The sequence below is a fragment of the Sinocyclocheilus anshuiensis genome, unplaced genomic scaffold (assembly GCF_001515605.1).
Source record: "Sinocyclocheilus anshuiensis isolate Anshui unplaced genomic scaffold, SAMN03320099.WGS_v1.1 scaffold1072, whole genome shotgun sequence".
Classification (NCBI taxonomy): domain Eukaryota; kingdom Metazoa; phylum Chordata; class Actinopteri; order Cypriniformes; family Cyprinidae; genus Sinocyclocheilus; species Sinocyclocheilus anshuiensis.
In genome coordinates this window covers 686,868-697,239 of record NW_015548242.1, presented here as the reverse complement: position 1 = coordinate 697,239, position 10,372 = coordinate 686,868, and the positions used below count along the sequence as shown (strand labels likewise).

The 10,372-nt window shown below is 39.0% G+C and overlaps 1 protein-coding gene across 4 annotated transcripts; it reads left to right on the top strand.

Annotated features, from left to right (window-relative positions):
* The first annotated feature begins 1,834 nt into the window (after window positions 1–1,834).
* On the top strand, window positions 1,835–10,055 carry LOC107655082 (RNA-binding protein 39-like). 4 transcript variants are annotated; one of them, XM_016442498.1, is made up of 17 exons: window positions 1,835–2,113; window positions 2,162–2,167; window positions 2,662–2,727; window positions 4,042–4,091; window positions 4,185–4,373; window positions 4,757–4,822; window positions 4,927–4,980; window positions 5,076–5,193; window positions 5,287–5,439; window positions 5,538–5,675; window positions 5,762–5,827; window positions 5,955–6,159; window positions 6,272–6,352; window positions 6,437–6,557; window positions 6,647–6,752; window positions 6,848–6,926; window positions 9,393–10,055. In XM_016442498.1, exons 3-17 carry the CDS (start codon window positions 2,677–2,679, stop codon window positions 9,491–9,493), a joined length of 1,578 nt encoding a protein of 525 aa, XP_016297984.1. In that variant the 5' UTR covers window positions 1,835–2,113; window positions 2,162–2,167; window positions 2,662–2,676; the 3' UTR covers window positions 9,494–10,055. The 4 variants fall into 4 exon arrangements, with proteins under 4 accessions (XP_016297984.1, XP_016297986.1, XP_016297985.1 ...); XM_016442499.1 differs by lacking the exon at window positions 2,162–2,167 and adding an exon at window positions 2,896–2,956 and having other exon boundaries at window positions 1,836–2,113; XM_016442497.1 differs by lacking the exon at window positions 2,162–2,167 and having other exon boundaries at window positions 1,836–2,113.
* Window positions 10,056–10,372: the final 317 nt, after the last annotated feature.

The following is a 10,372-nucleotide window of genomic DNA, read 5'->3' as shown; positions in this document are numbered from 1 at the left end:
ATATGTGTGTAATGTATTTTATATTATTTAGACACTTACAGGCTATCGATCTATGTGCAAAATGGACCCTTTTCACAAGACTGCGATGTCGCGTTTAACGCATTGTAAATCCTCAAGTTTTTCATATTTGTATTTTTTTTTAAATGTATGTACATTTATAACACTATTCTTTGTATCATATCGCCTTTGCTTCAAATTACAAAAAAACAGTTAACACTAATTCAGCATCTATGGGAGGGACGGTAAGTTTGACATCGTTCTCTCTTCTGACTGCCGTTAAAGACGAAGGAGGTGGCAGTGCATACAAGAAGACAAATGGTCCTGCACTGGTCGTACTGACTGGTTCTTGTAACATGTCAAGAATCTGGCATCCTCCAGATGTGTGTCATGTTCATACTGTGGAAAGCCTCTGGAGAGATTTACATTTGGCTGCACTCTGCCTCACTGTGAGTGCAGGGAGAGAGAGAGCTAATTACGGAAAGTTGGCAGCCAGCAGAACATCAAGCAAGCTGTGGCGAGAGTCAACGGAAAGAATGAGATTAAACCAAGAAAAATGTGGGGTCACATATATATATATATATATATATACTTTGTATAAGCCTGCTTCTTATGGTATATTTGGCTAAGTGTTATGTGGTCTCAGAGGTAAGGTGTAAAACCATAGTCAGCTGAGTGACACTGACTTCAAGGCCTGAGACAGGAAAAGAGCAGCAGCCACCCCCATTTCTTTTTCTCCTCATTGTTTGTTTTTCTTTTGTACCCCCACACTTCCTTTGTGGATTTGTGCCTTAAAGAGTCCAACAGGATATATATATATATATATATATATATATATATATATGTGTGTAATGTATTTTATATTATTTAGACACTTACAGGCTATCGATCTATGTGCAAAATGGACCCTTTTCACAAGACTGCGATGTCGCGTTTAACGCATTGTAAATCCTCAAGTTTTTCATATTTGTATTTTTTTTTAAATGTATGTACATTTATAACACTATTCTTTGTATCATATCGCCTTTGCTTCAAATTACAAAAAAACAGTTAACACTAATTCAGCATCTATGGGAGGGACGGTAAGTTTGACATCGTTCTCTCTTCTGACTGCCGTTATTATCAGTCTCACTCAATTTTTTTCCTTTTATTGAAAGTCATGAAAACACTATCGTGGAGTTTTTCTTTTGCTATTTGAGCAAATGGGAATGCAAAAAATAAATTTGTGGTACTCTCCCATTCACTGCTCTTCAAGTTAACCCAACTATGACGACTTCCGCTGCTGAGAAACCCGGAAATGTGAAAAAGGTCCATAGACACACCCACTCAACGTACATTGTAACACAGACCAAAGATTTAAGAACTTGTGAAATAAATTAAATAATTTTCAGCCATAATGCATAAAAAAAGCACACAGGAGTGAAGTGAAGGAGTGAAACTGTAAAACATTAAGAAGACCACAAGGCTCAACTAAGAGGTTCTGATCAAGCATTCTTGTTCATTTTTGTTACATTTTTTATTCAATTTTGATGTAGAACTAAAATGATGCATAACATTATAGAAATTAAATATTGTGCATTAATTTTACAAAAATAAAATTATTATACGATCAAGGTCTCCCGGTCTGTTTTGACAGCGAACAACACGAGTGTGACTCGTAAATGAACAATACCAGAGGATTAAAATGAAAAAGAAAGTTTGAGGGTGTGTCAATAATGCACCAGTCAGTTAGGTTGCCAACACCAAAAAAGAAGAAGAAGAAGGGTGTGTCAATTGTGCGTGTCACACTTCCGTTGTCAGTGTGTGTGACACGAGTTCCCTCTGGTGGACGGTTTCGCGCGTTGCTCTTATGCAACAATAACGGTACGTGCACGCGTCGCGCAATGGCTGTTTGCTGCCAGTCAGCTTGTCGTTTGTAGCCGCAACACGCGTCTTGTGGTCAGTAATAGTTCAAACGACCAAGTTTTAGCTTAATACAATTGTGTTTTTTAGGTTTGTGTGGATTCGAATTAATCTACTGGGGTTGCAGCGGCAGCAGAAGTGGACAGTAGACCCGGGTTTTACCGCTCGTTTGTGGAGTCGGGATTGTAAAGCTTTGTAGGCCGCGGTGTCTGAGGTAAGACGGAAAGGCTAATGGCTATTTACTGTTTATTTACTGACCAATATCAACGTATTATGTATCATACGAGAATCATATTGATATTAAATGTATTAAATTCTTGTATTTACGACGTTTAAGGTGGGTTTGTTTTAGCTAGTTTGCAAAGACGAAGCGACTTTAGCCAGTGCTAACAAAGCAAGCTATAAGATTCTCTACTGATAATACGAAAGGTGTCGACTTATAACATCCAAATCTACCTATAAGTCTGTGATATATGCTTATGTTGTCTAGAGCTGTTCAAAATATGATCTATAACAAGATGGTTCGCGATAGTGTGTGAGAAAAACAGCTAGCCAGGAAGCTAACGTGCTTAAACGTGCGTTTCATGACCCCGTCCAGTCATTTCATAGTCATCCATGTCCGCAAGGCAGAAATGTACAGTCCGAGTTTATTATTTTGGGACACAGTTCAGACGAATATATGTCTTGTAATTTCAGAATAATGTTTGTGTACTTAGGTTAAACATTAAATGTCCCTTAATATACCGCTTTCCTCGTCTGCAGATCAACAACAACAACATGGCCGATGATTTGGACATTGAAGCAATGCTGGAGGCTCCATATAAAAAGGTGGGCGTTTATGCGAATAAATGAACTCGGTCAGGAATCTGTATAGCTTTCATTTGAAACGGCTAACCAGTCGTGTTTTCTCTAAGTCTTTGTTATCAGATCAATAACTTGAATATTTCTGTCATAGTGGTTTCAATGAATAAATTGCCCATCTATCTCTTTTTGTAGACTTGCCTATATCTCACCTCTACTCCCATGAATTCCAGTGTGAACTGTCAAAAAAATGAAGGTAGTAATTGCCCAATATATTGATGTACTGTGGTACCCTTGGTTGAAATACATAGGCAAAGTTATACATAGGTACCGCCAGAATAAATGCAGTGGGTGCACATAAGAGCTGGTATAAACTCTGTGGAGACTGTATTCATGTTATTGTATGCATGGTATTCTTAGCTTCATATTTTTTATTATCAGGAAGTTTACTTTCTAAATAGCTAGAACTAGATTGCATGTTTTACAGTATAAATATATTGCAGGAAACTACTTAATGTCCCCAATGCAGAAATCCTGGAGTTGACACACAAGAAAATCCACAGTCTCTTTATTCTCCATTCATCACTTTGAAAATAATCTGAAATATACTGTAAATGTCATCTCTTTTGGTGAAAAAAGTATTTATGCATGCTGCTGTCATTTAAAAGTATTTATAAATGGTTATTCTGCCGTTTTACAAACTGGAAATGATGGGGCTCAGCATAAAATGTCATAACGTTCACTGTAAGATATATTTATCTTATAAACAATCTAGCCTTTTAACAACTACAAAAGAACAACTCAACTTTAGATGGTCTGTGGGAGTCGCTATTACTAAGCCGTGTGAATCCCTGTTTGCTTCAGGGCGAGATGTGTGACTGAGGTGGCATCGAGCTCTTTCAATCCATGAAGGCAAATGGGGTGAAGATCACTGGAATGGCATCCACCACTGGAGCTCGTTTAGTGGCTGGCTGCTAGCTTTGCCACTTTGGGTCTTAGGCTCAGATAGCCTTGGTACTGAACATGTTGGGCTGCTTAATGAATGAAGTGTCTAAAAAAGCAATGCTATTTTACATACCCAGCATAGCACTAGCACTTGAATTTTTGGCCGTCTTACTCAAGTAATGCAAGCACTAGTAAGGAAGAACAACATTGGCAGCCATGTGGTTGGTTTCTTTCTAAAGGCCCCCCTTGTAGTTGTTTTCCTCCCACTCAAACCCTGTAATGAACTCCTATTTAATGATCATATTATATTCTCTTTTGTTCCCATCCCTTCTTTATCCTTACGACTTGAAATGTTTCGCCGTCCTCCTCATGCTGTCTTCTATCGACCCTGCTTAGGATGACAACAAGTCCTTAAGTACCAATGGCCACGAGGAGCGGAGCAAGAAGTATGTTTTGTATAACCCTTGTAGTTAATTTTATGTCTTACAAAACTCTTCCTTAATGTTTTACTTACTAAACTTGAATTTTTGAATCGCAAGAAAAAAGAAGAGCAAAAGTCGCAGCAGAAGCCGCAGCTGGGAAAAGAAGAGAAGCAAGAGTCGCGATGGCAAGAGGAGTCACGACCGCAGGAGGAGCCGCAGCAAAGATCTGAAGCACAGCCGCAGCAAGGAGAGACGCCGCAGCCGTTCCAGGAGCAGGAAGCGTGTTGGTCGCTACAGAGCTCCATTGTACGTAGCCATCTTTTGCTTTGGGTTTTAATCTTCATGTCAAGTGTCCACACAGTTCGGAGAAACAGCGCTCTTTACCATAGTGAGCATGTTAACCTGAAGTAAAAGGTTCCCACAGTGCTCCTGATGAGTGAGAAAATGTCTTCCAGAGAATACAGAGTATGCAGAGGAATTTAGCTGCCATCCCAATTTACATGTCTGTTGTGAATCAGCAGAGAAGATGAGTAGATTTCCCCCAAAACAAGGAATTTGTTGTAATGTGTACAACATTTACCCTGGTGTTCCTCATTGAAGCTTTTAGTATATATTTAGAATTAGTAGTAGATTGAGTAGTCGTAGCTGCTGAGATTAAAAACCTTGAAAACCTTGTTTTTAAATCACAGTTCTGGCCTGAAATTTAACGGTGGTCCCAGGGGGAAGACTGGCCCACCACCTGCCATCAAACTAAGGTTTCTATGATACTATTTTTGTTGTGTGTGGGTAGTTGCTTGTTCTGTGTATGACTCAGACATGGAAAGTCTTTCCAGAAGTATTCATAGAAATTCTCTCTCAGCCGTAGAAGGTCTAAAAGCCGCAGTCCTTTCAAGAAAGACAAAAGCCCTATAAGGTAAGTTTATTTCAGCCTTGGTAATTACATTTCCCTCAACTGAATTCTTTGCTGATTATAGTAATTCATTGCTTGTTTTTGTCTTTTGCTAACAGACAGCCCATTGATAATCTCACCCCCGAAGAAAGAGATGCACGCACAGTGTTCTGCATGCAGCTGGCAGCAAGAATCCGACCACGAGACCTGGAAGAATTATTTTCTGCAGTGGGAAAAGTCAGTGTTTGTGCATTTACAGTTCTACCTTGGTAGCCTCTTCTACTTTGGATTTGGATTGACACCTCTAATTCCTATTGTTCTTCTTTAAAGGTGCGAGATGTGAGAATCATCTCCGATAGAAACTCCAGAAGATCCAAAGGAATTGCATACATTGAGTTTGTGGATGCCACCTCTGTACCTTTGGCAATTGGCCTTTCTGGTCAAAGACTTCTCGGAGTACCAATCATTGTGCAGGCTTCACAGGTAACAGTCACTCTGAATGGTGAACAATTTTTTCAACAATTTGCACAATTTTTGCTTGTCGATGTTATCATCTAATCTTAAATTGTGTGTTTGACCAGGCTGAGAAGAACAGAGCAGCTGCATTGGCCAACAACTTACAGAAGGGCAGTTCTGGACCTATGAGACTGTATGTTGGCTCATTGCATTTTAACATCACAGAAGACATGCTCAGAGGCATCTTCGAGCCGTTTGGAAGGGTAAATACTGCCATGTATTTTTTTCTCACTTCATGTTATATTATGACTTTGTTTTTATTCATGTTGATGTTTCCTTTTTCACACAGATTGATAGTATTCAACTGATGATGGACAGTGAAACGGGACGATCAAAAGGATATGGCTTTATCACAGTAAGTTGTGTGGTCGAGTTGTTTTGGTGCAGAATTTCTGACATTACAAGACAAGTAGTTGGTGTCAAGCTCCAGAAGCAGTTATTCATCTTCTCAAGAGCTTATTCGCTTTCCTCTTTCCCCACAGTTTGCTGATGCCGAATGTGCTAAGAAGGCTCTGGAACAGCTTAATGGCTTTGAGTTGGCTGGCAGACCAATGAAAGTGGGACATGTGACGGAGCGCACTGATGCCTCAACCGCCAGCTCCTTCCTGGACAATGATGAGCTGGAAAGGACCGGAATTGATCTGGGAACGACTGGTAGACTTCAGCTGATGGCCAGACTGGCTGAGGGTAAGGATGTACTCTTTGATCTGCTGTATAAATTTCATACTGTTATGAAGTGAATAATGTCTTGTGGAATTTTTTTACAGGGATTAAAAATCTTAGATTTTTTATCTGTTAGGTACTGGTCTGCAGATCCCACCTGCTGCTCAACAGGCCCTTCAGATGAGTGGCTCCATGGTAGCCATGGCTGCAGCTACTGGTCAGTACCTTGACTTTTGGGTTCAGTAGATGTGCCTTTAATAAGGCCTATGGGGTTTTCAATTAACATCCTTTTTTTTTTCAGCTGCTATGAACCCTGGATTGAGTTTTAACATCAATGTGCCCCCAAACCAAGCTTTGAATCTACCATCACAACCAATTGCAACACACTGTTTCCAACTGTCTAACATGTTCAATCCAAACTCGTAAGTAGCAGGAGTTAGCAAAATTACAGGTATATAGAGAAAGTACTATTAAAGAGCATTTTTGCCTGAACTGCATTGCTTTCTTGCAGAGAAAATGATCCTGGTTGGGAAGTTGAGATTCAGGATGATGTTATTGAAGAGTGCAACAAACACGGTGGAGTCATACACATATACGTGGACAAGAAATCAGCTGAAGTATGTTTCTTCCCTTTAACGTTATCATTAATTACTATACTAAATGTGGAGCTTTATATATACTAATTTAATAGTTACTTTGTCATTTATTTCAGGGTAATGTCTACGTGAAGTGTCCCAGCATTCCTGCTGCTATGGCTGCAGTCAGTGCGTTACATGGACGTTGGTTTGGAGGTAATTCTAAGTTCTGTACATCTTGATTTGAGGATTGTCTATCTAAATTCTAAAGCAATGTTCTGATAAGTATTAGGGTTGGGCGATGACTACAAAATTGGCATCAGATGATGTCTACAGTGAAACAGCATGAATCCGTATTCAGAAAGGCACGGAAAACAAATAACGGTTGCCTGTTAAATTACAGTAGCTACATAAAATTTCACTTTGTTTATTTCACCACATAAACCGAGTAAGGAGAGATGACTGAGGACGATGGCGAATGATTTGCAAAATGTGTGGTAAGTACTGCCGCTGAAAGAGTACGTGCGATCGCCAATCTCGAAAGTGAAACTAAAAAGAGATCGTGCATTCAAAAGCAGTTTCAATGCCAGGCATAGTAGCGGCTCCCTGATGCCCACAATTTATGTACAGTATACAGGGGTTAAAGCAAAAAAACTGGGGGCGGGGCAGGGCAGCACATGCAAAGCATGCAATGACTGTGGCAACTTTAACATCTGAAAGGATACTATGGCAAAGTTATTGCTTTCTTTATTCAAACTTATTTTTTTTGCCATGAATATATGGTTGACCTGAAGAATGAAAGCTGTATCATACACTTGGAAAATTATGAGCTATAACACCGCTTATCGACACTAGGGGTGTGACAATACACTTGGCTTACGAGACAAAATACAGATACTTGGTTCACTAGAACGTGACAATATTTTAATACTATTTTTAAGAAATTTTCAATGACAAAATATTTGTCTTTTAATTACAAAAAGTAAAACAATGCAGTTGTATTTAGAAATATTTTAACTAATTTAGGCCTGTAACTACTGATTATTTTGATAACTGAGTAATCTGATTTTTTTTTTTGTAACAAACAGACCTAAGTGAAAAACAGGCTTTAGTATGACTATTTAGGATATATATAAACTAACGATGAGGCAATAATAATTGGCTCAAATATAAAATATCAAAACCAAGAAATTACATGATTGCATTGAACAACACTGTTAAAATACATAATGTAATATGCCTATACATAATATGAACATACATATCGCCTTAAGCAAATAGCCTAGCTCAGGTGCTAGCCAGTTGCGGTCCAGTGTAATTGGCTGTTGTCACTGTTGTCAATATGGCTGTTGTCAAGCGTTGATGCCGAGGTACATTATGTATTAAAGGGGTCATATGATGCGATTTCAAGTTTTCCTTTCTCTTTGGAGTGCTACAAGCTGTTCGTGAATAGATAAGATCCCTGAAGATGCAAAGACTAAAGTCTCAAAACCAAAGAGATATTCTTTATCAGAGTTAAGACTCTGCCACACCCCCCTAAAACGGCTCGTTCTAACACGCCCCCACATATTTAGGTCACTATGTGGGAATATTTGACCCCTTTAAAACAAATACCTGCAGAGGGCGCCAACGGCCTGGTGACGTTTCACTTTACAGCGTGATTAAATTGTTTAAATCCATTTCATTTGAATATTTGGCCACATGCAGAAACTTTTATTTTGAAATCGCGAAGTACAATACATGGCATATCTAGACATAAGTTGATGTAATCTCCTGTGTTGGCAAAGGCTTATAAATGATTTACGTTACAAATCTAGTGAGAATGCAGTTTTTCCAGATGAACGTTAAGCAATTCAAACTCACCGCATATGCAGAGGAAGAGTTTAGCCCCTTTCACACATACACTACTGGTAAATTACCGGTAAGTTACCATTAATAGATCATGTGTGAACAGGACCTTTTCCTAAAATCCCGGTAAATTTGTTCTGGCAATCATCGTTTTATGGAGATGACATGATTACTCCGAGTTGTTTACAAAGCTTCGCTGCTTTTTAATTAGTTATTCTATGTAAATATGCGCTAGATGGACATCTTTGACCATTGCGCCTGGCAGCTTTTTGTCACACTTCTCCATTCATCAGGGCTGCGACTCCGCAATTGGATACTATTATGCACGTCTCGTGTTTATAAGAGCAAAACATTCTGATTGGCTAGTAATGTTAGTTTGGTTGAGAGTGAAAGCTGTGCTCCTCTCATACCATTGGTAGGCGAACTCGTGGATTTGAAAGTGATATGATTTTTTTAAAATGTAGGACTATTTTTTTCCGCAGCCAAACGCTGCACGCCGGAGATCCGGCACGGTGCCGGAGAGCTTTTAAGCCCTGAGTATAATTGCCCAATGATATACAGGTAACTTGTAGAGAAAATATTGAAATATATATTTTCCTCCCATCTTGTATTTATTCTCTTTAGGGGTTCCGTGATGCACGTCATTTTCTTTCCGAACACGGTATTGGGATGTGGAGGGGTTGTTTATCACGATGCTGGCTCAACATCGTGATGTCTATCAGCCATCGACGATGGCATCGTCTATCGGCTCAACCCTAATATGTATTATGTATTCTGTCTAGAACTGTTTGTATTATGGCCTGAATCATCTCACATTTCAATTTTATTTTCCAGGTAAAATGATCACAGCAGCTTATGTCCCTCTTCCTACATACCACAACCTTTTCCCAGAGTCAGTGCAGGCAACACAGCTTCTAATGCCCAGTCGTCGGTGATCAATCACCCCTGGAAGACTCCACTTTTTCAGCCTTGCTCTTTTTAACTTTTGGACAATAATAACAGTTCTGCAAGCTGTGGCACAGTTGTTTTGTTTCCTTTTAAGTTGGTTACAAAACCAGTAAGGTTAAAAGTTTCACTTGCATAGTGTCCTTACAGGTCTTGGACTTTGAGAGAAGTTCTGTGGTGTAAAAAGTTTCCTATGTACAGCCTACTTATTGAATTTTGCTGCTTGATCTTTTATTGTTCGTACATTTCTTTTCCCCTTCAACATATATCGTCTTTGTGATGGATCTGATTATGTTTCTCACTCGAGGAGGTGTACAATATTGACAGATACAATAAGTAATATAAATGGCTTGGATTTAAACTGCAATTTTGATCAGACATGAACATATTCAACTTTTTAGCTCTATGAGCTGTGGGACCTAAATAGCTGACAAATCTTTTGTTCATTTAGAGACCATAAGGTTTAGAAACATCTTGTTTTTCTAATCAAGATTTGATTTTTGTAAAGTCCTTGATGAAAGTTCATTTCAAATAAAGCCAAGATAACAAAAAAAAAGTTATCCTCATTTCATTTGAACTGAATTCCTGTTTAAAGAAACCGCAAAAGAGAGATGTCGTTTTTTTGGTTCCCGAGGTTTGCTGCTATATTTATTGGTTAATGTTAATGAGTATAAATTAAACTGAAAAAAGAGGGGTGTCCAGAAAGTATCCAACCATATATTATGAATAATACGAGATGAGGGATGCAATAGGATGAAAATGGCTGCAGCTATGGACACCTGGTCATGACAATGCACCTGCATCACATCTCGTGCAGAGTTTTTTGGTAAAACATCAAATCGCCCAACACACCCCCCCCCCCGCCCACC

Bases quoted from the DNA above. Each gene is read 5' to 3' on its own strand.
- LOC107655082 (XM_016442498.1), top strand. From the start codon at position 2,677: ATGGCCGATGATTTGGACATTGAAGCAATGCTGGAGGCTCCATATAAA. The intron at 4,823-4,926 runs GTTTCTATGATA...ATTCTCTCTCAG, and splicing joins CCACCTGCCATCAAACTAAG to CCGTAGAAGGTCTAAAAGCC. The intron at 5,828-5,954 runs GTAAGTTGTGTG...CTTTCCCCACAG, and splicing joins AAGGATATGGCTTTATCACA to TTTGCTGATGCCGAATGTGC.